Source organism: Aythya fuligula, chromosome 14, assembly GCF_009819795.1.
Source record: "Aythya fuligula isolate bAytFul2 chromosome 14, bAytFul2.pri, whole genome shotgun sequence".
Lineage (NCBI taxonomy): Eukaryota > Metazoa > Chordata > Aves > Anseriformes > Anatidae > Aythya > Aythya fuligula.
The window spans coordinates 12,148,937-12,176,750 of NC_045572.1; the positions used below are offsets into that span (position 1 = coordinate 12,148,937).

At 41.8% G+C, this 27,814-nt stretch overlaps 1 protein-coding gene across 2 annotated transcripts; it reads right to left on the bottom strand.

The window, feature by feature from the left end:
• Window positions 1–217: 217 nt before the first annotated feature.
• On the bottom strand, window positions 218–27,777 carry ITK (IL2 inducible T cell kinase). 2 transcript variants are annotated; one of them, XM_032196955.1, is made up of 17 exons: window positions 27,607–27,777; window positions 14,899–15,003; window positions 13,006–13,087; window positions 11,476–11,604; window positions 10,798–10,838; window positions 9,814–9,965; window positions 9,148–9,213; window positions 8,909–8,963; window positions 6,819–6,898; window positions 6,045–6,181; window positions 5,222–5,296; window positions 4,303–4,474; window positions 3,819–4,035; window positions 3,316–3,380; window positions 3,114–3,232; window positions 816–973; window positions 218–289 (listed from the first exon to the last, which is right to left on the bottom strand). In XM_032196955.1, the coding sequence occupies exons 1-17, from the start codon at window positions 27,775–27,777 to the stop codon at window positions 218–220; spliced, it is 1,896 nt and encodes a 631-aa protein (XP_032052846.1). The 2 variants fall into 2 exon arrangements, with proteins under 2 accessions (XP_032052846.1, XP_032052847.1); XM_032196956.1 differs by having other exon boundaries at window positions 10,789–10,838; window positions 27,607–27,744.
• Window positions 27,778–27,814: the final 37 nt, after the last annotated feature.

The window sequence follows — 27,814 nt, forward strand, 5'->3', positions numbered from 1 at the left end:
CAAACCACTTTCCTGGCCAGTCCAAAGCCCGTGCCTGTGCTCTGGAAGACCTGAGGATATCTTGTCTCTCTGGAAGTACTGGCCTCTGCCCTCTCCTTCTCCCCAGGTGTAGGGCAAGTGTCTATGGTGAGAGGATTCCTGTTAATGCTCGTGTGGGGAAAATCCAGCCATCTGCCCTCTCAGGACTCTCAGCTTCACTTAGTGGCCAGTGCTGTGATTACAGATCATACTCAGAGATTTCACTCAGCTGATAGAGCAGAAGAGAAAAGGATGGGCGATCTTCTTTCCTCTGAGCAGGGGAGAGAGAGGGAGAACATTAACGTCAGCTTGAGAGGAATGGTGAGGTTACAAAGGAAAACTTTGTGACAAGACTGAGCTTTTACAGAAATAAAACCCATTCTCACAGAGAAAATGCCAATGGAAGAATGAAGTTCCTTCTGTGCAGTTTCTTTTCTACTAGCAGTGAGTTTTCCCTAGAGGCCACTAAGACCTTGTAATGGGTTGGCTGTCATTTTTACCATCTGTATTAAAACCGAGCTTCACTGATACATAGCTTTCTTAGGAAGCAAACTGTTGAATTAACTTAAGTGTGCTACATAGACTTCTCAGTTGAGTCAACACATTCTAGAGAGATAGCAGCTTAAATAAAAACCAAAGAGCCCAAGGTTTAACTCAGCTTGCTAACACAGATGAAAGCTACAAAATGCCTCACGTCCAGGATTTGATCCTGTCCTAGCATTTGAGCATCTCCTAAACACTAAAGGGAAGAGAGCTCTTGTTGGTGAGAACTAGGGCTCTCCCGGTGAAATACTAACCATGCACCAGCAGTGGCTCATGACCTCATAAATAGCCTTGGAGGCCAGCTTGGGTTTGTAGAGCCGAAATCCTGCATTGATTTCTTCCACCACTTCTCCGTTGGTGCGGTTCTCATAGGGCATTTTACCTTCACTGAAGACCTCCCACATCAACACTCCTAAAGCAAACAAATGAGAACAATCACAAGGAAGCAGATAACATCTTCAGCAGGCCCACAGCCCCCTTTCACATGCCCTTTGCAGGTCAGTGTTGGTGTCTGTTACTTAAAAAAGCATTCTCACCCAGATTCCGAGCATGTATCTGAAAATTCAGGCCCTAATGAACCTGTAGATGGAATGTCAAAGGATTGCAGCACGTATTTTCCCTTTCCCTAAATGCTGAAATAATTTCCTATGATTACTGTTCAGAGCAGTGCAGAAACTCATGTTTTTCTAGTATGGTGGAAGACAGACAGACAGACAGAGACAAAATAGTGGTGGAATGCATTACAGTTGGCCATCAGATCAGAGAGGGTCTGCAGATGGAATGAATGGAAGTTACTTGTGTTATTATTAGTTTTAATTCCTTCATTCACCTAATATGACTGTCTTGGTAAACCATGTTCATGCTGTGTAAGAAAACAGACAGACAGGCAGATCTGAAATAGAGTTGTGTAGCTCCCCAATCAACTTTGCTAGGGAATGCCTGCTTTCCAGCTTCTAATTATTCAAATAGGAAGATGCAATGAGATTGCAGCTCCCCACCAGTGACACTGGCTCTGCTGAAGACTACGCCAAGCAGCTGTACTCCTCCAGGGTGCAGATTCCTGGCACTGGGAATTCCTCACACCCATTTTTTTCTCCTGGGCACAGCAGAACTTCAGGCCTGGCAGGAGAGGTGAACACACTGCAGAGCTGAGCAGAAAGCATCTCACAGTCATGAGACCGTGAGATGATAGAGGAATCCTCTTGTGCAATGCCACTGGAGGGACAGGTAATAATGCCAGCAATGTGCAGCACTGGTGCCTGCAGGATTCACCAAGGAGGACTGACCAGTGCAAAACTCACAAATATTTAATTCAGTCCGGAAACTGGTGTGAGCCATCTTGGCTGGACTGTAAATCAAGCTGAACACACTTTTTTGGAGGCATCTGGCTCTTACAGGGGCCCTAAATGTGAATCAGCTCAGCATTTTCTGATTTGTGAAGCAGAAGAGTGTTCTTACTGAGGCAGCGTCTCTTCCCATGTCACTGCCACTTTGCTGTGAAGTGTCAGAGCTAGCTCCACTGGCAGTGCTGTCCCCTGTTATTATGTGGACAGTGCTGACAGCCTCCTCCACATGCCAGGGGACACCAAAGAGGAATGGAATATCTCCGGGTTGGGTTCTCAAAGGAGCCGCATGTGTCTGAGCACCCAGCTCTCACCACACTGCTGAGCCCCCCGGGGACTGCACAGCCTCACCCAGCACGAACTGCACAGTAAGGGGAGAGGCAAGCACGGAATTCACGAGCACAGACTAGCAAAGGTTATAATCCTGCATTATTTACTGCGAGGCCCGGAGCTGAGTGGCACCCCATTGACTGTGTGCTGTGCGCCGCACACTGCACCACTTCATTCCGCACTGCCGTGATTTGCATGTTCGCTGGAGATGGGCCAGATACATCAGAGTGCCAGATCAACAGGCCAGGGAATAGCCTTTGTTATCTCCAGCGCCAATGATTTTGAGGAAAAAATATACAACAGCATTCTTATCTGTCAGGGTCCAGAAGGGAGACCAAAGAACAGATGCAAATCGTAAAACAATGCATCAGGGAGTAGGAAATTAGGTGAGAAAATGTCAGCACTGAAATAATATTTTCAGATCAGCATAAAGCAAACGGAGTCAGCAAAGCAAACTTTGAAAAGCAGAGTGTTTGAGTGAAGCTTGAGTGCCCAGGACTGACATGCAGAGAGATGGAGTCCCTAAATCTCTTTCCTTTCTTTTCCTTATAGAATTGTCAGTGACTCTCCAACATTTTCCTGGTCACTTATTCTATGACATCATGAAATAGAGATTGTTGTTTGGTATTATATCACATTGTACAGGTATAATACATAAAATTGGAAGTATCTGAGGTGTGTCAAAGTATCTAGGCAGTTTACTATTCTTTCCTTTCACTTCACTGATTTGGGCTTGCTTTTCTAAGCTGCTTTTCAGACAAAACACCCTTAGGACCCAGAAGATGCACTGTTGAGGACATTTTACATGAGCACTGAGCCCCTGTTTTTTCTGAGCTAGTGTTTATTCAGTGTAATTGTATTCTGATGAGAGGTTCTTACCAAATGACCAAACGTCTGATTTGGTGCTGTAGTTACTGTAGGAGAAAACCTCCGGGGCAGACCATTTGACTGGAAACTTGGTGCCCGTGGAGCTGGTATACTGATCATCAAGGACAATCCTGGAAAACAAAAAGAAGGGAGCGTGCTGAACAACCCTCTTGGCCCCTGCCAGCCCCCCCGTGTGCAGCCCCGGTGGCGTTACCTCGACATCCCGAAGTCAGACACTTTGACCACCTGGGACTCCCCCACCAGGCAGTTCCGAGCAGCCTGCAAGAAAAGAAGGTGCAAAGGCAGAAGGTCAGTGCTGAAAGGCTGTCATAGACACTTAGCTGCTTTTAGCCCAGTATAGCAGACAGTGCTTAAAAATAGGAGAATCAAAGTGACATCATACCATACAAAAAAGGTGAGAACTTGAAGTCCTAATGCTTTCTGTACGCTTCATAGCCTACATGCTCCTGTTGCCAGGAACACTGTCAGCCATCAGTCTGACCAGCAGGCCTTTGCTGCCCAGAAGGGGCTGACAGACTGATTATCCACAGCCACCCACTGTCCTGCTCCCTAGCAAAATGGCAGCAGTGAATGAAGCAACTTGATTGCCCACTATGTAATTGAAGCTATTGAAAATAAAAGAAAATTAAAGCTGAAATTAAGGAAGGGAGCAAGGCCAGCTGGAGTGGAGAAAAAGTCTGTCTGGGAGCAACCTACCAGGTCTCTGTGGATGACAGAATTTTCTTCCAGATAAGCCATCCCTTCGCACACATCTTGGCACATCCCCAGGAGGGTTTCTTTTGAAAAAGTGCCCCGCTGGCTCCTGAGGTAGTCGGACAAGCAACCGTGCTCCATGAACTCGAACACGAGGCATATGGGAGTGTTCTCAAAGCACACACCATAAAGCTGGACTAGTTTGGAATGGGACAGCTTCCTGTGGACAAAGAGGGAAGGTGGAAAAAGAGGCTGAAATATGCTCAATCCCATCTGTCCTTACAGAAGTTGTTATAAACAACCCACTTTTGTCACTCTGTTGCACTCTGCAAAGTCCAGCTATGAACTATGAATGCAGAAAAGAGAAAATATGTAGACCAAGTCTAACTGCAAGCTGGTTTTGCATTAAATATAATCCATTTTCAAAAGTAGTAGTTAAAAAAATACATTTCTGCATGGAAAATCATCCAATCAAGCTACTACTTACATCAATACTTTAGCTTCCTCAATAAAATCCTCTTCAGACATTGCTCCTTCACGAATGGTCTTTATAGCTACTTTTGTTTTCTCCAGCCAGTAGCCAAGGTAAACCACCCCAAACTGACCACTGCCAATTTCCTGTACACGGGTGAGCTCTGAGGGATTAATGACCAATTTTCCTGTTGATTGTAAAGGAGAAAGAGTAAGAATCTAATGTTAAAATGTCAAAGAAAAAGCTTTTCTGGGTTAAACATTAAGACAGAACTCCGAGTGAGAGTTTCTAACTCTCCATTAAATTATCTGTCTGACCTTTGGTAGCTCATTTGGCTAGTCTGTGCTGCAGTTCATGTTCAGGAATAGGAATAACAACATTCCTTTTTTCTCTTGTCTATCCTATTTCTATCTTGTCTTTCTATTTCTCTTGCCTAACTAGTTCTTCGGGGAGGATTGTATCTACCATGCGTATGCACACTACTAAGCACAACGTTTTTAAGTTTCTGTGATGTCTACAAAAATTACAGTAAAGATGATACCAGCAAAATTCTGTAGTCAGATGGAGGCATCTTTCAAGAGGGACTCAGCTTTTATTAAGCTATGCTAAGCTCCCGTTCCCATCACCTTTGCTCAGCATTAATTTCAGTATCTAATGTTGACTTTAGTGAGACCTCAACACCTAATGTTGACTTTAGTGAGCGCCTCAGCACCTTCCTCAAGACATTGACTTTGCAGGATCAGATCACTTGATCACCAACGGTAACGGCAAAGATGATAATTTAGGGAATGGTGCAATGTAAAGATCTGAAGAAAACTATTTGTTGTTGTGATAGTCACACAAGTATTCGTAAGTATCAATGGGGATACTCAGGATCACCCAGCTAACCAGGGAGGAATGTGATTCCCAAATGGTCAAGACAGTAGCTCCATACCATAGCTCAGACCTGCGGTGATTGGGGCCTTTTTCCTCCAAGAAGAGACTGCATATCGCAAACGAGTGACAAGACCTGAATAACAGAGGAAAAGGTAGGATCCAGTTATTGGCACAGTCATGGGAAGTGTGGCTCCCTCTCAGAAAGGAGTCTGTACACTGGAAGCAGTTTTATTGTACTGAGTTCTCAGCTCCACTTGAGGGCAGCTGAACCTCTATTCAGAGTGTGATTTCCTGCCTGCTCAAAGGAAGCCAATTCTGAGCAGTTTCAATTTCCATTTTTGCTCTGTCAGCAAATATGAATTTCTATAAACTCTGAAGGAATTCCAAAGCATACCTTTGATTTGTAGGTATATTTGAAGCCCAAGGTTTCCCTTGGTGCACCTGAGCTGTAGGGGTAGGAGTCTTTGATGCCTCCCACATTTGGCTATGGATCCTGGCCATGTCCCTGACTTTGTGTCAAGTCAAGGCCCAGGGCTATATCACCTCCTGAGCAAGAAGGTGCTGCAGTGTAACTCAAGCAGGTAGCATGGTCTGGCAGTGCTGACACACTCCCATGGACTCCAGAGAATGAAAGGGCTCTCTGTGCTATATCTGGATGACATACAACATCTGTGTTGGTCATCCTCAGCCTCAGAAGGACCACCAAAATGAAGATGTAATGTTGAAAGCTGAGTCAAGATGATCATTATACTGACATCCAAGTGCCAAGATAGCATTTCACTGTAAGGACAGTAGGCTTGAGAGACTTCCTTCATTCAAAACAGTCACCTGGCTGCATGGCAAAACAACAACTTCTCTGGCTGGCCTCAGCCTTCACTCACCTCCTGCATTGTGCTGGTGATAGTTAATGAGTTCAGGGATGCAGTCAAACACGTGCTTTTCTGCCAAATAATATCGCTTGGGAAAGTCTGTTGTTTCATTGATGTGATAATGTTTTATAACAGGATTGTTATCCGTGCTGGAAGAGATGAGTTATTCTTTGAGAAAAAACAGGTTGCAACAAAAAACAGTAATTTGGGGTATAGATGGAAGGGAAGAGAGCAACAAAGGGCAAAACCTTCCTTACACAGAAGGAATGGGAGAGGAGCAAGGAGTGAGCTGCAATTGCTAACACAGCTGTGTATTTGTGTGTTCTCCCCGTAACTCGTAGATGGTCTCATCTCTAGAAAGGCTGAGGTTTCCTGATTAGAGCAGGTTGAGTACCAGGTTTCTCTGCCCCTTCTTTATGAAACAAAACTTTCTGCCCCGTGACAGAAACCCTTTCACTAGTCTTGTATTTTCCACCTCAAATGAGTCTATCTTAATCCTACAGACAGTTCAGCTGGGATGGCAATTCAACAAAATTACAACCCTGGTGATGTTTAAGGGGCTATTTATAGGCAGCTATTTAGATGCAGGGAGAAGTGGAGCCTTTAATACCCTTTGTTTTACAAAAGGCAGCTAACTCTTCTGCCTTTTTTGGAAGCGTTTTTCTCTATCATTTTCATGAGCCTTCTGCTCTCTCTTTATAATGCCAAAACAACTACAGAGATTATACTCTCAGAAGCCATTTCATTGATGTAATTGATGTGAAAAGCTGCTGAGCTCAGCCGTACCTTAATGCTTTTGTGAAAACAGAGACTGTGTACATGCCAGGCTGCCTCGAGTCTCTCACCATGAAGGCTCCTTCCCTACCCTGCAAGAAGAGCAAAGGAGAGAAAACTGGTTAGAGACATCATGGAAAAAAGAAGTGGGCCGGGGGCAAGCTCTGCTTGTTTCAGCCCTCTCTACTGCTCAGACATGAGCATGTGCTAAATATGTAGGAAAAAAAAATGAGCCATCAGCCAACCAATGGAGGTTGCTGTTCCGTGCACTGCTCTGGTGTCTGCCCAGGGCCTGCAGGTACACTCAGCTGGTTTTTCTTGGGTGCTACATATTTTTAGCTTAGTTTCCTGAGGAAATGAGAATTATGTGATCAGACCATGCTTAGTATGTGTGGGGGTGGATACATGTGAGTGCGTGTCTCTTTGTCCCTCCAAGCCTCTCCTCTAGAAATTTTGAACCCATTGATGGCTTTCAACCTTATCTAGCAGAACAGTGGTGATATTAATTTCATGCAAGTTCAATTAAAATGGGCAGCCAAGTGGAAAGACAAACCCCTCTGAGTGCTCTCCACAGGGAGAGAAACTACAGGACAAAGGTGCAATTTATTCAACACCAGAAAATCCAGATGGAAGTGTAGGAAAGATAATTTACCAGTTTCCCAGAAATGTAAAAAACTTGGACAAGATCCCATGCTTTCTCAGGTGCCCTGGTCATCCAGTATCTCAATATAAATGCTTAGAAAAGCAAGTTTCCTCCACTCTGGAGCTTTCAAAACAACTTTCCATTCTAATTTTTCACTGTAATTGCTTTCTACTCATCTGAATGCTGAAATGTATCCTAGGCCGTGATTGGGCAGGGCCAAGCAGTGATGGATCAGATGGCAGAGAAGATTTAACATAACATTTTGGATGTTATGTGCTGTGGTGCTCTATACACTGATAATAAAAAATGTGGTTTCCTTCTGTTTGCACACAAAGATACTTTTTGTCTGGTATCCCAACTGCTAGATTAGTTTTGCTTTGTTTTACCTGGCAGAGTTCCTCCATTTGTAGGTGCCCTCTATCCATTTCTGTATCCATATAAACATCTACCTAATACCAGACTTTCTTCATTTCAGCACTGTGCTAATATTGGTAGAAGACACACAGCAAGCCGTGAATGTCTCTTGTCTGATAAAGCTGGAAGAAGCTTTATCAGCTTTTTCAGACAAAGATCACCCACAATACGTGGTGCAAAGCTGATCCACCGAGTGTGCCCTGCCTCAGCCTCCTTGCTCACACAGGTAGACAAGTGCTGGAGGCAGCATCCTGCCTGGGATGCTTTAAGGTCCATTCTTGCCCTTCCCTCTCACTTGACAGCAAGGCTGGCCAAAGATGTGCTTGGTTGCATTTTTTGAGGGACTTGTGAGGGTTGGGAGGTCTTGAATCAGAGGTCTTCTGGCTCTCTTGGTGAGGGCTGACACAGAAAAGCTGTTCTGGTAGGACCCAAAGGAAAAATGAGCTCCCTAAACCATGTGTGGATATGTCTTATAGGAGTATATAGGAGAAAAAAGATTTTTTTTTAAACTGCATGGAAAAACTTTTATTTTCACAAAATACTATCATTCAGCATCTTATTTGCATCTCCTGTTAGTGAAAGAGCTGATTTAAAAACTGAGGTTGAATTTGTGTGGAAAATTTGAACAGGCAGTGCATACTTTTTATTTTCATGACAATCTTCACTGGAAAACTGTGTCTCCACTGAAAAATTAAACATGCACGCTCACACGCATGCACACACAGACAGAACTAAACAAAACGCCAACCTATACTTTGGCTTTCACCCAAAATACTTCAGCACGAGACCGGTTAGATTTTCTGAGAATTACTGGCATTTTCAGCCTCCTGCAGAGACAGAAACTATAAGCTAAAATCACAGTTTTCAGCTGACACGGTGTTCTGAAACGGTGTTTTCCATCACCCTCTCCTGCCCTGGAGGAGGGTGGCACAGGTCACCGCCCACACCCAGCTGCTGCAGATCCCTGCTGGTCCCATACCTCACTCCTCAGTTGTCATTAATTAATTATTATTGCCCATCTGACCCACATGTAACACGGGCTTACCTCATCCTTGAGGAGCATTTCTGCTTTGCTTCTGCTGATGTTCTTATTGTACCATCTGAAAACATCAAAGGACTCTGAGTCAGCACTTCTAGGCTATTAAAGTTCCTGCCAAAAAGCCTCTGCGCTAGCCCCAACACTAGCACCAGCACAGATTGTGGGGTGGGGACGTGTGGGGTTTGTAGCTTCTATAACAAATCCAGGGTGCTTGGAGGTACAAGGCAAACATAGGCACAACTTACTCATATATTTGCAGATTCTCGGGTGATTTTTCCACCAGGTAGCTACTTGGCACATAGCCTTCATGCCTGTTAAAATGCGATAGAGCATGAGCATGCTAGACAGACAAGATTTTCTCTACATCTGTGGGAGTCAGCCCTGAAAGATTTGCCTGCCAGAAGTCTTGCTCTTTGCATGACATAAATGCTGTTTTTTTATGTATTTAGCAGGCTTACAGGGAAAAGGAAACAACTGATATCCTCCCCAGACTGGTTAAACAAGGGGTGATTAAAGAGAAGTAACACACAGACTCCATCACTGTTCACATTCAGGATCCTATAATTTCTTTTTTTTTTTTTTTTTTTTTTTTTTTGTGCTAGTTATCCCCAAAGAGAACATACAAATATGCTCTTTGCATTGTGGTTTTCAATTTTTTTTTTCTCCATGTTTGACAGCAAGTATCAGTCTGAACTAAGGACTGCACTTCAAAAAATTAACTTTTGGATCCATTTTCTTAAGCTGCCCAGATACAAGCAGCATTGAAGGCAATAAGTCTTCCACTGCTGTTTGTTCTACATATCAGAAGATGCTTCATGAAAGTTATAATAGAGGCCAGCATGTATGAACAACTGGATGAACAACTTGGATTTAGAAAGGATTTGTAAATTGGCTGTGGAAAAGGGACTTACCCGTTCTTATCTTGAATCAGCCACCAATGTTCCTCAGAGCTGTCAATCACATAATATTCCTCATTGTATTGTAACGTCAGCTCCTGCGGGTTCTGGGCTTCATAGTCGTATATGGCCATGACTAAGGCTTCCTTTGTGTCTAGCAACAATTTCTGCACAAATTAGGAAAAAGGCCCATCATACTCATATTCATAAACATCAATGGCACGCTGTCTAAAATGATATTTCCCTGGCAGCACTGGTGTGTGCTATACCCGGTCTGCTGGATTCAAAATCCTCAAAGCTAGGGAAGTACCCAAGGTGCATGGTGGGGTACATTAGCAACATGAGAGTTTTTATAACGTGAATTTCATACAAAAATTTCACTTGCACAGAAAACAGTTATCTACTCCTTCTCTGAAGCTTAGGGCAGGATTACCTCTGTCTGATCTGTTTGTCACAGATGTTTCCTAAACTCTGATTAAAAGCCTCCAGTGACAAAATCTTCAGGACCTCCCTAGACGGACTTAGGTTGACCCTACTTCTCACTTCTTATTGTGTAAGCCTATCAGATTTTGTCCAAATCCACAAGTGGGTTTGCAAAACGATTTACTCTGTTCCTCTCCACAGCAGCTTTTGCAGATATGAATACTATTCTCATATCCGCTCCCTTTCCCAGTTTCCCTTTCTATAATTTGAAAAAACAAACAAAAAAACAGAAACAAAAAGCCCCAACCATTGAAGCTTCCCACACCATTGGAAATCTGTTTGTAAAACCAAGCTGTCTATGCAGGACTGAATCTAGCTGCAGTGGGATGCTGCTGATTTGTAACTTATGGAAAGAAAAAGAAAGAAAAAAAGGAAAAGGCAAGAGAAAAGCCCAGGTAATATTATCACGGGTGATATTCTAGGTCACTGCACCATGATGAACATTAATGAATGTATTTTCACCTAGTTAAGCACACAAGACACTAAGGACAGCTTATTGTGCCTCACTGCACTCACCCAGTTATCTTCAGGAGTGGGAGGAAGTGGCTTCTTTGAGGCTGAAATGAAATCAAGAAAGGTAATTTGAAACAGGTCTGGACAGAACCATACAGAAATAGTGAATATCAAACCTTGGACTTTTACAATAAGATGTAGCAGCAGCCTGAACCTACGCAAGTGACTCTCAGCCGCACAGTGTGTGTTTGAAACTGATGTACAGATTACCTAAGGAATCATGCCAACATAAGGGACAATGTCTTGGGTAAAGAAAGATTGACATCCCTATCTGCCAGTACCTACAGGCTTTTTTAGTAGATAAAGTAAAGATTACACTTGGTCATTGAAAATACTGAGGAAATACGATTAGGACAAAATAGGACACAGAGGGATGAATCTGTATATCTTAAGAAAGTTGTTACAGCTTATTGACAGACCACAGCTGATCAAGTTCTTAGTTTTCAATCTCATTCCTGAGCATAAAACATCCCACAGAAGAAAATGTTAATTCACAACAAAGAGTATCATACATAGTGAAAGACGAGCCAGAATAAAGAATGTCCCAGGAAGCCAGCAAGATCTCTTGCTGCAGATATAACATGGTATTCCTTGATGTTCTGTACAAGGTAGATTTAATCCTTTACTTTTTCCTAGGAATAAATATTTTCAAGGTCAGGATGGTCTTAAAAAATCCCATACCATTTCTGGTGGGGTCATACTCTATACAGCCAACTGCCATCTTCTCTGTCTGAGCACAGCATCTCCACTTGCCATCTATCCAAAAATCTGGATGATACTTTGAGACTAAACTGTTGTTGATCCTGGTTTCTGGAAAATGGTAGAGGAAGAGAAAGAAGGAGTAAAAAATTGATTTATTTGTATTGACATCAGGTCTGAAAGACATATAAAGCTGAATGGAAATAATCTGCACTAAAGAAGCTTCTTATTCTTTTCAAACCAATTTGTTGAATATTATCAGTCTTCTCCATTAATATTTTCCTTTCTTCTGAAAGGAGTGAATGCCACCATCACTGTGAAGGGGTAGCCTTTCTACCTGTGATGCAGCTCATACCTCTGTATTGTGCAAGAGCAGAATCCTACCAATGTGACTATCTCTTTAAACTGTTAAACACCAAAACCACAGAAAGAAGGTCTCAAAAAAGAAAGAAAACCTGGTACACCATGTCATGATGGTTCTCATAAAAAACTACAGCTCTGCAGTATATATATACATAGGATACAGACTCTGCTGCTTTGGCTTGGTGTTCAGAAGGAGCTGTACAAGCTGGCATTCGCTAACTCCAAATATTTTTTGTATGTGTAAATGCCAGTCTTGAATCTTTGTATGAGCAATTAAAGGTCCTTCTGTTTGAAGCTCATGATCTCTATCCGCAATAATAATTTCCTAAAAAGACAAAAAAAATCTGCTGGCCTGCTTCAAGATACTATTCAAATTATCGAAGGGAGGGGGTGGTCTCAAAATGTTGAACTAGAGGAGGTGATAAATCAGAAACTTGGAGCAGGTGCTTCCCAGAAGGGGAATAACTGGTTGTAAGACCTAGTGCATGAATTCAATAATATCTCAGGCACAATTTTTTTATAATGAACAATGCAGCAGCTTGTGTTATAGAGCAGGAGAAAGGTACGAGGGAAGCCTGATGCAATTTTCATGTATCTAAACACCACCTTTCCTATGTCAAGTACTGTGCTTCATTTCTGCAAGCAGTGGTTAGGTGTTGTACCTTCACTTCAGAACCATTGTAATGAACCACAGTGCAATTCAGGAGGTGAACAGGAAATGAAAGCTACCCACAAAAATGTTTCTTAATAATCATGATTCTGTAATAAGGTTGTCGTATAAACATCGACTCTGTTAATCAGAGCTGAGAATTCTACCCAGAACATATATATATATATATATTTTTAAGTAGCCTAATGTAATTTCTCATCTCTTCCCACATAAGAAACCTCAAATTACAGTAATATAGTAATAGTTTATCCTTGAAAGAGGCAAAAAAGCATTCCATGTCCAAGTTTTCTAATGCTGAAAACACACCCACAAAAATTGCAAATACATTTGATTCCATAGCTGCACTCCCAATTATTGCTTTGCATGTTTAGATGCAAGACTTAACTCCTCTTGCACATTTTCTTGGCATTATAGCTTTTGAGAAAACTGCTTTGGGTTAAGTAACTTCACCAGTTAGATGGGTGCAGGGGTTTTGTTACCTTCCTTCAGTGTAGCGACCCATCTCTGCCGACTCTCACGATTGGGTGCAAACACGTAGAGTATGTAGTTATCATGGATGATCTGGAGAGAGGAGTAAAGAAGGGAGCCAGCCGTTAGAAACAATCCCAGATACACTGGGTACAGTGGAATCACTGAAAGAAACAGGTAGCAGACCCCATACCAACAAATTACAAGATGATGCTGTGAGCATGTGGAGTACACAGGCCCTGTTCAGATGTATCTCATAACCTCAGTGCCTTTTGCTTCTCTAAAACTGAGTAGAAAACCCGATCAAGGAAGAATTCCATATGAGTAATATTTTAGATCAATCTTATGTTGTTAAGAAATGCCAGGGAAATCAATGGAGATGTAGCAATTTTAATTTGCACAGAAGCCAGTCCATTTCTTGCTGACCGTGGTTTATTCTTCTCAAGTACCTCTGGGGAGATGCCATCTGTTTCTCAGCAGTTTCTTTCAAGGCATGTTCACTTAAAATCTAAGAGCCAAATTTAACTTTTCTTGTGTAAGTATAAATCCCAAGCAACTCCCTGGAGATTTTTTGGATTACTATCATTCTTCAGTTTTTAATAGCTTTTATGAGGATTATAGCAAGAAGCTAGAAGAGCTTCTAGCTTTTATAGAAGCTAGAGCAAACAATGAGCAGCCAAGATGCTGGTTTCATAAGCTTGTTCTTAATGATGAACAAATGATAGAAGAGAAATACAGAACATTTGTGAAATTTCAAACCAGAGAGTAAAATCATCACAAGAATAAAAATGACTCAAAAACTTAATTGGATGACTACATTTAAACAGAAAATGCAATATAACACATAATCTATATTTTTGTTCCAATATTTATCTCAACAATTTAAATCCAAATGGGATCTAGTCTCTTTGATTCAGAGAAACTTTGAAAAACTCTGACCACTGTTTTTAAACAGAGATTTCTACATGACAGCAGCTATTTTTTTTCCAAGTTTATCCGGCAGCATAAATGAGGCAACATTGAGTATTTAAAGGACAGGAAATATTTGCTATCTCTTGGCCTGATGCCCTTGCAGGCACACGCAGACAGCTGTGTGACTCAGTTGCTTTGCATGCTACAGAGAGATAAGTTATAACCTCTGTTACAAAAAAACTGAAAGAGGAATAATTCCCGCTTGCTTAAAGCCACTCCTGTTGATGTTACTGATATGTCTGTTTAATGTTTTGACAACCTGAGATGGTTTTTGAAATCTGCAGTAAGCGGATCTCCAGAAGACGCAGCCACGAGCACGCACAACTGGATAAAATCACTCGTTTCAGCCACTCTGCAAGGGGCTCACTTGCCAGATGAGCCACACAGAGAAAACAAAACAACCCCAAACTTGTCAGTTCCACAGAAAATTTACAGTTGGGTGCAGCTGAGATACTTAAGAAGAAACTAGACAATATCATTTTACAAAATACCACAAAACTGACTCTGGGACAAAATTCAGACAGGCTACAAGCAGGTCTCCTGATGTCAGCTCAGCACTGTCCAGCATGTCTGGTCCACTGCTACCACATCAGTACTGGCCACAACCTTCACTTTATTTCGTTCTTCCTATAAGCAGTGGAGAAACAGCTTGAAAAATTCAGACCCAGAACAAGTAGATCTGAGCATTTGCTCCTTCACTCATCCATTTTCACTGAAGGAAGCCACGTTATAGTGTGGGAATGGAGTAAAGGAAGATTCTGATTAATCACTTTCTTATTCCCCAGTTCATTTCAAATCAAACTGCTTTTTCTTCATTTGTTGTTCTTCACCGCAGTGTTGGGTCCATTAAGGATTGCATTGTGTAGGAGAATTTTACTGAAATTCAACATGAAATGATATCACTTATCTATGTAGTCAATGGACAGACTCACCTGGAAAGGGTATTTATATTGACAGGGGATGATGATGTCACTTTTGACAATTTCCACACATTTAATCCTTGAAAGTTCTACAGAACCCTTCAGAGTCCTTTTTTTCTGAAAGACAGATAAAACCACTTGGTCAAAACTAGTGATTGTGGATTAAGTGAATAATTAGATAAGACTGAGATGTCCGCAGGAGATTTCTGATTTCAGTGGAGCAGAAGTGAATTAACTGATAATGTACAACACTTAAAAGTACAACATTTAAAAGTATAAAGAATCATTCTCATATATGGCACCTCTATATAGATTGCACATACACATATTTATATGCACATACATTTATTTCAGATCATCATGTCAGAGTTTGGACTCAATGATCTTGAGGTCTCTTCCAACCTAGACAATTCTGTGATTCTGTGATTTCAAGTCAGCACATGGATTCTTAGAGAACCGGTCAAAATCTTTGGTTGAAATTCATTTTTTTCCCCAGCAAAACTAGATGCCTTTTTAACAAGAAAAACAAAACAAAACAAAACAAACATCCTCTTTTCATTAAACTTTCAGCTTATCAACACTTGTTTCATACTGAAAAGCTATAAAACAATAAGTATTAAAACACACACACAAAACATTTGGGTAATTTGATTTTCAAAACTAAGCATTTTATCTAAAATATAACATTTTCACTGATTTTATTTTCCAAGAAACAATCATGTCTCTGGTTTTGGTTTGTCTGGGTTTTTGGATAAGAAAAATAACAGGAAATTTTGGAATAAATAATATCCTCAAAAAATTGCCTGCAAAACTCTTTCTGGCAGCCTCTGCTGCGTGATTATTCATCAGCTACCAGATAGCTAGATAACAGAGCAGGCCATTAGGGGAGGATAAGAAAGGAACGGGATTCTGATATCCCCACTGCCCTCGAACTGAGCCATTGCCCCATAGCTCCTGGACAAGTGGCACTCAGCTCTTGCAGGAGACATGGGTGGGGAAGAGACAGGCCAGAGCCAAGCTGATGCTTGCTATCTGGTGCACGCTGCTGAAGGATTTGCTACAAATGTTCGCTCTTCAGAAGCAAATTGGTTTCCTGTTTTGATTCGTTTTCAGTAGGGATGAAACGCTAATCCGCTCCCAGCCCAGCTTTGTGACAACATGATGAAAGACTGTGAGATGTATGAACCTGAAGAACGCTGCAAAATCTTCTGGTTTTGCAAACAAGGGTTACTGCCAACATGAGAGAGCCTTCAGAGACTAACTTGTACCCTTGTGGGACTGTCACGAGGAGCCATAGCAAGACTTTGGCAGCCTCCTTGCCGTGCCTCAGAGCCCCAGCCCAAACCTTTGTGTCCTTCACCCTCCGGCTCCCTTCTGCCCCTTGCTCCCCATGCTGTTGTCATCCCGCAGCTCTGCCCTGCTGAGATGCAGGGTGGTTTGCCACTGTGAGCCATCCAACTTCAAAACAGAGAGGTCTAAAGTTTTAAAACTTTGTTCTTGTACAACTGGCTGGGTACTTTGTCATTGTGCACTTGTAGGAAAGAGAGGGAAGTTACTATGGTGTGGTTGCACATAGCTCCTGCTGGACTTTGCTGGTGTATGTTTTTGTAGTTGCTGGCAGTTTAACCAGCGCCTTTGGGTTTTCTGCCAGGACTGTCTCTTGTCGGTGGTATCTGCCTACATAGCTTCATGAGGTGGAATGGGATTTTTTTTTCAATAAACCCAAGACTGTAAGGCAGCCCTAAATGTAAATACCAATTAGCTAGCAAGAGTATTGCCAAGTCTTAGAAAGCCCCACTGAACCCTATTTTCCCCTTCTATTTTCTTTAACTCTTGTCTGTTCACTTCTTTCTTTGAGGCTTGGCTTCCCCTCTCTCTTCTCCACAACCTCCTCTATCATTTGTTCTCCCCCTGGGACTTGTACCCTGCCATGAGACACAAAGCCATTTATTTCCTACAAAAACCTTCAATTTTGCTAACAGAGAACTCTCTTTTGGCTTATTACTTTGAAGTCCCAGGGCTTAACCATACATGTTCCTTCTCTAAGGCTTTAGGAGTCAATGCTGCGCTGGTCACAGACTCCGCTCTTTCGCCGCACATTTTTTTTTTGTTGATACATTTCCATTCTGCTCTTAAAGGTCCAGCTTTCACAAGGAGCTTTACACAGCTGTCCTGCAGCTCTCTTCACCTGCTGAACTCCTGCTAATTGGGTAATTCCCACAGCAGAAGCCCCCATAATCTCAAGTCAAGGTGCAACGTCAGACCATGTCTCGCAGCCACTGCACTGCCTGGAAGACCCTCCACAAATGGGACTTTACTGACAAAAAGCAATTACAGCCTTGGAGCAGCACAAACAGCAGAAATTATGATTCACAAACCAGGCATTACCCAGAAGTGGGCCTGGACACTAAACATACCCCTGCTTTGTGATATCTGCCTGCACTTTAATCTAACAAAAGAAACCAGGCCATTTGGAAGGGAGGGAAGAGGAAAAGCCTCTTAAAAATTGTCTCCAAAAACCTCAGAAACTTGTTCCTAAAAGGGCCAGACAAAACATGCTGACAGTCCTCTGTTGCTTTCAGTCTGCCTGGAGCATAATTAAATAGACGTTTTAGCTGGTTGGTCAGAAAAAAAACATCAGTGGTCTTACTGTGTAATGCGTGTGGAGAGATAACCGAGGTACACTGCTGTCCCATGAGGAGAAGCACAGTGTGCTGCAGATCACCATGTTCTGTTTTATTTCTATTGAGCCATTACTTGCAAAATGGGGAGGGGAAGCTAACAGCACTGAGCAGAGCTGGGTGCATCACAAGCTCCGTGCATCACGGTCTTCATCTCTGGTATCTCACCTCCTCTTGCCACGCAGCTCCAACAGCTCTTTCCCTGATAAAACCTTTAGTTTGTGTCTACTAAATGATTACAACGATCCCTATTTGTCTTAGATACTAGAACAACTGCTATTTTTTTTTAGATCTGGTATTTTTTTTAGATGTCTTAGATACAGAACAACCGGCATTTATCACATGCTAAGCCTCTGCTACCACCAGCATTGTACTTGCCCAGCCATGGCAGCCTGGCCAGGCAACACAACTAATCACTTTGCATCAGCTTGTGGTCTGCTGGTTCGAGCCACGCCTGGGTCCAGCAAGCATGGGCAGAAGCGGAGACGTGAAGCTGGGTGCAGGAGGGCAATGAGCCGTCAGTGAGCACAGGGCAGCGTCATGAATATGCTTCCTGACTGCGGTTCTGCACTCATAAACTTAACAAATGTCTAAGATTTTGTGAGATATGGGGCTATGCAGTCTGGGGAATTTGCTACTTTCTGGCTAACACTTCGCTGTTGCTATTTGTGGTCCCAATTCATCAAATGTACTACGAAAACCATTGGGGCTTAAGGTCCCATGGAGCCACAAACCCTGGTGGCTGCTGAAATATGAGCTAAACCCCGCTGTATTTATCAAAGGGCCATGGCAGAAGAAGTAGTCACGGATGCTGGAGCAGAGGGCAGAGAAGGAGGCCAAGTGCCAGGGAGGTGGGGTGGGCAGAGCTTTACCTCAAGGAGAGCATAAGGAGAGAGCAGACAGCACCTTCCAGCAGGCAGAAAGGCAGTGCCGTGTTTCACAAAGCAGGTTGCGTTCAAAAGTTGTGTAAGAACTTGTGTCTTTTGTGGGGTGAAGGAAGGAAAAAGCATGCAATTAGGATTCACATGGCCCCAGACTCCTGATCAGTGGTCACTGCCCACCGCCCATGCTTCAGCTGGACTTTCCTCACCACACGTCTCTGGTGTTGGCTCTGCCCTCTCCTTATCGCCCTTCTTCATCCCCATCCCCATCGCCTGCCCCATCCCTTCCTCCCAGCCCAGCCAGGCCCTCGCTGTGCAAAGGAGCAGGTCCCCCAGTATAGGGGCATCCTTCTGCTCCCCCGAGGTCTGCCTGTGACCCACCAAAGGCCCAGCTGCAGCTGGGCCCTTTCCATCTGCAGGTGGGAAGGGGAAGGCAAGTTTATAGCTGCGGTGGAGAGAGCTAGGAAATTCCAGTCCCCTGTAAGCAAAACCGCAGAAACATTTCCGCCAATAAAAGCACTTAATGACCGCTCCGGCAGTGCCAGGTTTTTGTCTGCAAGACTATGAGCTGAATTTCGTTCACTTCTTTCACTTGTTGCATTGATTAGGAGCCATTCTTAATTAATTAATTCTTGGAGATAAAATAGATGGGGGGTCTGGCCTCAGCCCTTGGCATGACCCACTTGGGCCTTGTCACCTTCACCCTGGTCCCTCTGCTCTGGCCGGGCTCAGTGCACAGCTTGGATGGAGGCAGAGGCTGATCTGAGGGTTTCTTACACTGTGGGATTGTAGTGGTGAAACCATAGAATCATAGAATGGCCTGGATTGAAAAAGACCGTAAAGATCATCTAGTTTCAGCCCCCCTGCTCTGGGCAGGGTTGCCAACCACTAGAGCAGGCTGCACAGAGCCCCATCCAGCCTGGCTTTGAATGCTCCTAGGGATGGGGCATCCACAACTTCCCTGGGCAACCTTTTCCAGTGCCTTACCAACCTCTGAGTGAGAAACTTTCTCCTAATTTCTAACCTAAATCTTTTGTCTCAGTTTAAAACTATTCCCCCTTGTCCTATTACTATCAACACATATAAACAGGCATTTAAATGTTTATAAACATATAAATATCTGTTGGCTGTAAGGTAGCAATGGAGAAGAACAAAGAATATAGTAACTAGGAACCTTTAATATATTACTGCAATAAGATAGACTAATTTTAATGGTGATTCTCCTGAGAAGTATTTTTCCACTGATCAAAAATATTATGCTTGAACTTGAACTTCCTTGAAAACTGTGCTAATGTAATTACTAATGTAATTACTTCCTACCCCTTATCTTATCATATTCCTTATCTATACATTGGGGCATGGGCTCTTGTTATTAATAGGACATAAAAACTGTTGACTGCTGGTTGATAGAGATCTTGCCTGAACCCTAACATTGTTCAGTATTTTGTGAGTTCTCCCTCTTATAAGGAACATCGGTAGCTTGAGGTTTTATGAAATTAAAATAAGTTAAACAATTTTAAAATTAATTTTGAAACCTAATATAAGCAAATTGGACTTTAAAACAAATTTGTAAGGCATTATTTTATGCCTGTGAATAGTAAGAGGTTTGACGGAAGAGCAAAAAGAGGTGGTAATTGGTAATACTGGGAATTTTCTGTACTGTTCTGACTGTTGTGTTGTGCTGTAATACCTCCAAGATACCCTCTTATATTTGATATTTAAATTTCTAAGTGTAGCTGCTTGATTCATATGTCTATTATGACTATTCTGTCCTCCCACTTGAATTAAAAATAAAACATAGAGATAGTTTTATAGCTGTTTTCACATCGAAAGAATAGAAAGGTGTTTTAGAGTTGAGCATAACCTGGATGCAAAGTGCACCAAACTGCAGTTGGTGATGAAGATGCCCCCATGCATCTAAGTAGCAGAGATGGTGAAGCACATGTAGGAGCCTGGGGCAGGCAACTGGAGAGCTGCGTTTGCTTCACTGCTGTAACTCATCCATGGAAAGTCCCCTGCAGGCCTCGGTTGCTGTCGTGGCTGACTTCAGCATTTGCAGTCAGGAACTTCTTTTTGCCATGCTGCCTTTCCAGGAACCTGCAAAGATCTCCTTGATTGCACCCTTCCCTGGAGTGCAGGACGTGGGGCCAAACACAGGTAAAGATGCCGAATCACAGCAGGCTCCCACATCAGAAAGGAAATATTTCATCTGCCAGGGATATGTCACAGTGCAGCTTAATAATTGTGCTGCATGCTGTCAGTACACATTGTTTGTGGGCTATCAGCTAACTCATCACGCAATGTCACTCCCAATAACTAATTTCAGCTTCAAATCTTGTTTACAGAGGCTGATGCTGTTTGTAGCCAAAGCCTGTTCCATGCAAACAATCTCAGTCTGTTATCAATTTACTCAGCCAAATTATTGGTGTCCCTGGGGAATCACTGCTGCAAAGAAATGACTCCTCCCATCCCTATAAAGTCCTATAGGCCAGATCCAGTATTGTTTTTTTCCAATAAAATCAGTTAAAACCAGAGAAGTGTAAAAATTCTTTAAAATGGACAGAAAAGTCAATGGAGCTACACTACGGATCTGGACCTCAGACATTGCTCACAGCCAGGAGTTGGCTGTTTCACTGTTCATTCCTCCAGGCTTCCTGCGGTGCCTGGCTTTCAGAATTACATGAGCCTAAAACAGAAGGCACGCAGGGGAAAATTGAAACTATAACCTGTCTGCAAGGCTTCAGTGGTACAAAGAGTACATTTTCACGGGCTTTCAAGTTCAACAGTTTCAAGTACAAAGATCTGGTAGAAAAGCACGCTTGGACGTAAGATCATTTTTCTCTTTGTCCATCACAGGGCCTCACACATTTGCAATGCTCCAGTGTTTTCACTGATCTCCAATTTCAATATTATGCAAAGCCACTTCCAGTGTTCATATCACAGTCCTGTCTCAGATATTATCAAGGCGTGCATCCCTGCTATCAGAACAAGTGGTTTGACAAGAAAATCAATGACACTGTCAAGGAAACTAAAAAAAAAAAAAAAAAAAAAAAAAAAAAAAAAAAAAAAAAAATATTGGCTTTCAAATGAGCTTTCTAATATAAAGAAATTAAGTCTTATGTTACAAAAAGCATATGGAACGATTGCTGAACATTACATTAGTTTCTTGAAAACTGTGCTTGACTAGATGGGAGGAGTAGATATTAGTGAATAAAAGATTCTGTGATAGACGGAAACTAAATTAAATCTACTAAATGGCACAATTTTTTTCATTAAAAATGTGTAAGTCTTAAGGATGAAAAATTGGCCCGGAAAGGATGAAAGTGTACAAAGCAATAGGCAGGCATTGCAACAATATCAGTTACAATATTGATTACAGTATAAAGCAAAGGCAGATGCTGGAAACAAATATGGTTACAGTAAAGAAATCTAATAAAAGATTAAGAAATCCCATTATTATTGTAATATATTCATATTAAGAAGAAATCCTTCCTTCTTAAAGATATAAAAGAAAACAAGTGTTGAACATTTTTGCTGCATCCTTAACATTTTCCAATAGAAGAAAGATTAGAGCTTCATAATTTAAAGAAGATGGGAGTATCTGACATTTGCTCAGAAGTAATTTTTAAAAAATCTTGGAAGATTAAAGACCAATAAATGTCTAGGCAAATACCTAGTAGGAGCAGAACCGGGTATGCACAGCAAGTGCAAGAAGAAATAATTATAATCCAAATTGTGGAAGATCGAATTAGTTACTCTGGCAAAAAGTAGCTATTTTTTCTTACCAGACTCTACTTCACATTTGTGGAATTAGAAAGACCACAGACAACAGACATAGAACAAACTATATTTTGTTTAAAGCGATCTTGTCTAGACAGTATCATCACCGTCAATCATGCCGCAGAAGAAAGTCACGAAAGAACTGCAATGGACTGGTTCTTTCTAAATATCCAGAAAAAAAAAAAAAAAAAAGCAACAACAACAAAAAAACAAACAAACAAACAAAAAAAAAAATTTGGTAAGATATAATGGAACGGGTTGCCCAAAGTTGTGGAATCTCTCTCTGTCCCTGGTTTTCAAGCAGTGGCTACTTAAAGCCATAGCTGACTTGTTCTAGTGTTGGCAGTGGTCCTGCTCTGAGTGTTGATCTAATGATAACTGCCTGGCCCCAAGCACAAGGTCCAACTAAATGAATTTCAGATGTGCCCTCCAACCAATAATATGATTATTATACAATCCATAAATTCACAGAGGTATGCTAAAGGATTCATTTAACATTAGGTACAAGGTTTGTACCTTGCCTCCATCTTATTTAAGGTTATGTTGTATTTCTCACGAAAAAAAAACACAACAATGTTGAAGCAGCTGTGATGAAGATAGATGCCATGCCTGACTTCTTTGTGGGCGATACGTGTATTATTAATAAATTAGTTGGAGATATGCATCAGAAGACAGATGGTATTGCAAATTCTGGCAAGCAAACAGGACTTGTTAATAAATACATGACAAGTCATGAAGAATGATCTATTTACTCAGATACATATTTATATGGGAGGTTGACTTCAGAAACATCTTTAAATTCAGCGTCTATGAGGATTATAATTTTGTGACTGTTAAGGTATCCAGAATACACAAAGCAAGTCTTATATTAAACAACGAGAGACGGTATGGACAGCCACTGTAATTAACAGAAACACCAAAACCAAGATCTTCAGAAGCAAAGTCTTAGTCTGTTTACTTTAGAGACTTGGTGAGAAAAACAAGCCTTTCCAGGGCAAGATAGACAAGTCAGGTTCTGCTTAGAATAATCAAGGTAAAATGGACTGCTGGAAAGAGGAATAAAGAGCTTCTTTTGTTACCATGGGTAGCTGGGCTGTTGCAAGTAACACAATGTGTAGATAATGCAGCAGAAGCAGCTGAAGCTTTTCAGGATCCTGATAAAAGGCTTTTCAGTCACGTTTATTCTTTTATTTTCCCAGAACAACAGACTGAAAGCAAATTCCAAGACACACTGAAGTGTCACCTTTATGTCTGAATATCAAAGATTTGAATGGAAAAGCCAAGGACAAGGCTGACTCATGCTCTGTGACCTCTTGAGCATCTGACCAGTGTAGGAAGAATAGAACTGCTGTAAATGAAGAGGGAACACGGTCCTTTTCTGTGTGCTCCTTTTATTGCTGCCTTTAAAAGCACATAGGGGCATGAAGATCTGAAGTTTAAGAATAGCTACATGCCTGAACTTCCCAGGTGTTAGATGCAACTTTCCCAGCTCCGAAGTAATTCTCAGAATGTCTAAAGAGGGCAAGGCGTTACAAAGATCCATATTTTTGAAGAGGTAAAACTGTGGCATAGGGACACATGTTGCATACATGGTACAGACAGGCTCCGGCACTCCCCACGGGTCCGAGCCATACCAAGATGAGCCGCTCCAATCCAGAAATGGCGGAGCTGCACCAGTGCGACACCACCCCAGAGCCAGTGGCCTGTTGAGTCAGTGTGGCATCAGCCTCAGACATCTGTGCCACTTTTAGACTACAGTCAGCTTGAACAGCAAAGATACATGCTTGTTTCTGTCCTTTTCCAGGTAGGAATGTGATATACCAAAGATTATTCATGAACCTCTACTCAGTGTCTGAAATGCTAACTACTTTGGTGTCTGAGTAGCTTAGCACTTCAGACGCAATCTCTCTTTGTTCTTCTGTCTGCTAAACTGAAGGATTTACCAAAGACCACAAGCCGTTAAGCCAAGGAGATAAAGGTAGCTCACTAGTTTGTTTTTGCTAAGGCTACATAAGAACATTTGAAACTGTCCTAGAGACCTCTCCAAAAGGGATTCACTTGGCTGCTTCTTTTGCAGTAAGGCAAGTGCACTGGGATCCTGAGAGTACCACAGAAGTGCCTGCATTATTGGTTACTCCAGTGAGGATCAAACTCATTGAAATAGTTAAAATGATTACTCCCATGTGCTCATTTACTCACATGCACAGTAGCTATAAAATCAGACCTTGGAAATGAAGAATTTTTGCCCATGGAATTGATTTGCATGTCATAATAAAGGCACTTCTGATTTATTTTAGTAGACGGGGGCTGAATACATGTGCCTGTTATCAGAGCTTAGCTTTATGTTAAGACAGCCCTGCATTGTGTACTAGCTAATGAATTCCAGAAAACACAGCTTCTTATTGTTGTCAGTTATTGGGGGCTCATTCTCCTAATGAGACATGTAAATATCTTTCATTAACATTAACGGCGATTGTATGCTTAGCCCCTGAGGAAAACAGTGCCTTCTGTCTAGCTATGTGCTGTTACGACAGAAAAATGCCATCGTAGTTATTGCAAAAATTTGCCTTTATGATGTCGGTTGTCTTGACAGCTTTTGGTATCATTTACAGAATCATTCCTGTATTCCTTCAACCTGGTTATTTCTTTGCTGTGGACTGCTACAATACACTGTTAAACGTCTTTTTATACCCACAGTGTCTGAATCCAGGGAAAAGGACTGGTTGTAAAACCCTGTTAAATACAGACAAAACATGTAAGCCTGTGTTAAATACATAAGAGTATGCTTTACTTCAACACGCTCCATTGAAATCAGCAGGACTTCTAAAATTGCTTAGCAGTTTGCTAATTGTTCTACCTGAATTTACATTGTCACTGATTGAATGGGGACTGGAGCAGTGGACACGGTATATACAGTATTGAACTCTGAGTAGAGTAGGCCATTAGACATGTTGGTAAGGGGTTCCTAAAGAAACTCTTTGAAACCTCTCATAGCAAACATCCACTGAGATTTCCCTTGAAAAATACATCAAAAGCATAGGCAGATGCTGGGCCCATCTATCCTTTGCATCACACGTGCCTGAGGATACTCCCCATCTCTGCGGCCAGCACCCAGAGCAAGGGGACCAAAAGCAATGCATGTTGGCATTGGTCCCCAGCCTCTCCTAACCCCTGCCAGCCCCATAAATTATTGGAGAGTCCTCACAGAGCAAAGCCCAACCTGTGCTAGATGATTAGCACTACAGACCATCGATTTCAGTGTATGCTCCCTGGTCCTGGTTGATTCACTGGGACGGGCCTAGCCCATGTGTCAGGCAGGTACTGTAGTTTCCCCTTCATGGGCTGTGAACTCCTCTTCTGGGCATTCACTCCATTCTTAGCACGGAACAAGAGGGTGTTTGCATAGCCTACCCAAAGTTTGTCCCTGCAGAAAAGCTGTGATCCGACCACAAGGAAGCCTGACCACAGTGGGCTCATTTTTGGCAGTAGTATTGAAAAGGCTGAGGATTGGTTCTGGGAGTATGTCACAGGACAAAGTCTTTTCTCCTCATTTGATACAAAGTCCTTCTATTCATGTAATGACCTATTTTGACAGTTCAGAAAAAAAGTCCGTTTTTATATATTTACACATATGTACACATGAAAGTTTATAATAGATAATATATGAGGTAAACTACGTAATACACCAAACCCTTATTTGGTCCAATTTTTCATAGCTTCATTTTGATGTCACTGTACTTCGGAATTTTGCCACACCTAAAGATTTGGCCCATGGTTGTCTGACTTTGGAGATCAAATTTTCAGAAATACTGCATACACATATGTACAAAGGTATTTGTCAGCTGTCACTTGGTGTCCATTCAGATTTTGTACGTGTAGTGTACTAATGTGCCTTTGAAAGCTTCTTAAATGTTTACTTCACAGGTATTTTAAGATGTTCTTGAGTGGCCTAATTGACCTTTAGGAAGACTAGAGGATAAAATTTCCAAAGACAGTCATGTTGCATATGAAATATATGCCCCACTGAAAGCCACCAAGTCAGATTTTCCAAACTATTTAAGTGACTAAAGATGCAAACACCTAGCGTGATTCCACAAAGCTATCTAGGCAAAGTGTATGTTGAGTCCTTCTCAAGTCCATCAAGACTCAGCAAGCACCAAAAAAAACCCTAGGTCTGAAAATTTCTGTAAATGCCTACAGCAGAATCACTCGGATGAAACTTGAAAATTTTAACCAGATTAATCAACTGAATAGTTATAATAGAATTTAAAATCTTAAAATAATGACAGCTGAAAGATAGCTTGGATAGTAGTCAAATAGACTCTCAGACTAAATACAGACACACTGGGCAACAATAAATATTTTCCTATTTAAATATGAAGGTAAGAATAACACTGGCTATAAAATAAAAACAAGAAAAACATTTTGTTGAACATGTTTCAGAGAAATAGCCTACAAGTAAAAATGACTGTTAAGCCTTGAAGCTGGTATAGAATTTCAACAGGGGAATGATACCATACAAGGATACATTATATCTTGCTTTTCTCGTTGGGTTCAGTTTTAACTTAATTTTCTTTTTCTAAACAAGATCAGATCAGATGATCTGAAGGTGCCAACACTGGATAGCAAGACAAGATCCCCAGCTCTGGTCTGTGTATAATAATAGTGCCTAAACATAATGGATTAACAGCATGTTAAGTGACTGTTAGAAAACAAGCAATATTATTTACAACCATGATAAGGCTCAGCAAACATCCAGCTAAACAGAAAAGGGAAATAATCCTCTCTTCACTAGAACACTTAGCACAATGTGGTGCACAGATTGACTTTTAATTTTCTTCGTATTTTGCAAATTAGGGAATGCAAGCCTGGGGAAACAAGGCCTAGTCTGAGCATGGATCTCATCATCACATCCCTTTTGAAGCTAACTTGGAAGAGTAGACCTGAATGGCAGCTGAATTTGTTCTGAATTGTAAGACTGGTCTACCAACCATCAGTCTGTTGCCCTAAAGAAAAGAAGGAGAGCGAAGACGTGGCTAGACATAGTTTAGTCTCTGCAACACCACACCGGAGGTCACTCCCGTACCCACACAGGCAGCAAGGGACAGGCTCATGCAGCTGTCAAACACATCAATTTTAACAGACCACGCTAAATTCCTACAACAAAATTATGTACTTTCTATAAGATAACAAGCTATTCTTATTCCCCCATATGCACCAACTGCTCACTGAAGTTTGTAAGGACCCATCTGACCACTCTACAAATTTCGGTGAGTGGTGCTAAAACAAAACCCAGAAATGTTAAATTAATAAAGTTTAAGAAAGAGTTCACCCTTCCCTCCGTTATTCTACTATGACAAAGAAAATGGCTGACATACCCCATGGCGATGTTCATAGTAAGCCAGCTTAGATTTGGTTAAGACAAAGAAGCGCACTTTAAAGTTGGAGGGCGATGTCCTTCTCTTCTGCTGGGATTTTTTGATCAGCTGTTCCTCCAGGAGCACACAGTTATTCATGGTTGGGCCAAGAATGGTCCTCTCCTGGGACATGGGATGCCTGCCCTGTGAGCTGAGCACCCGTCCAAGA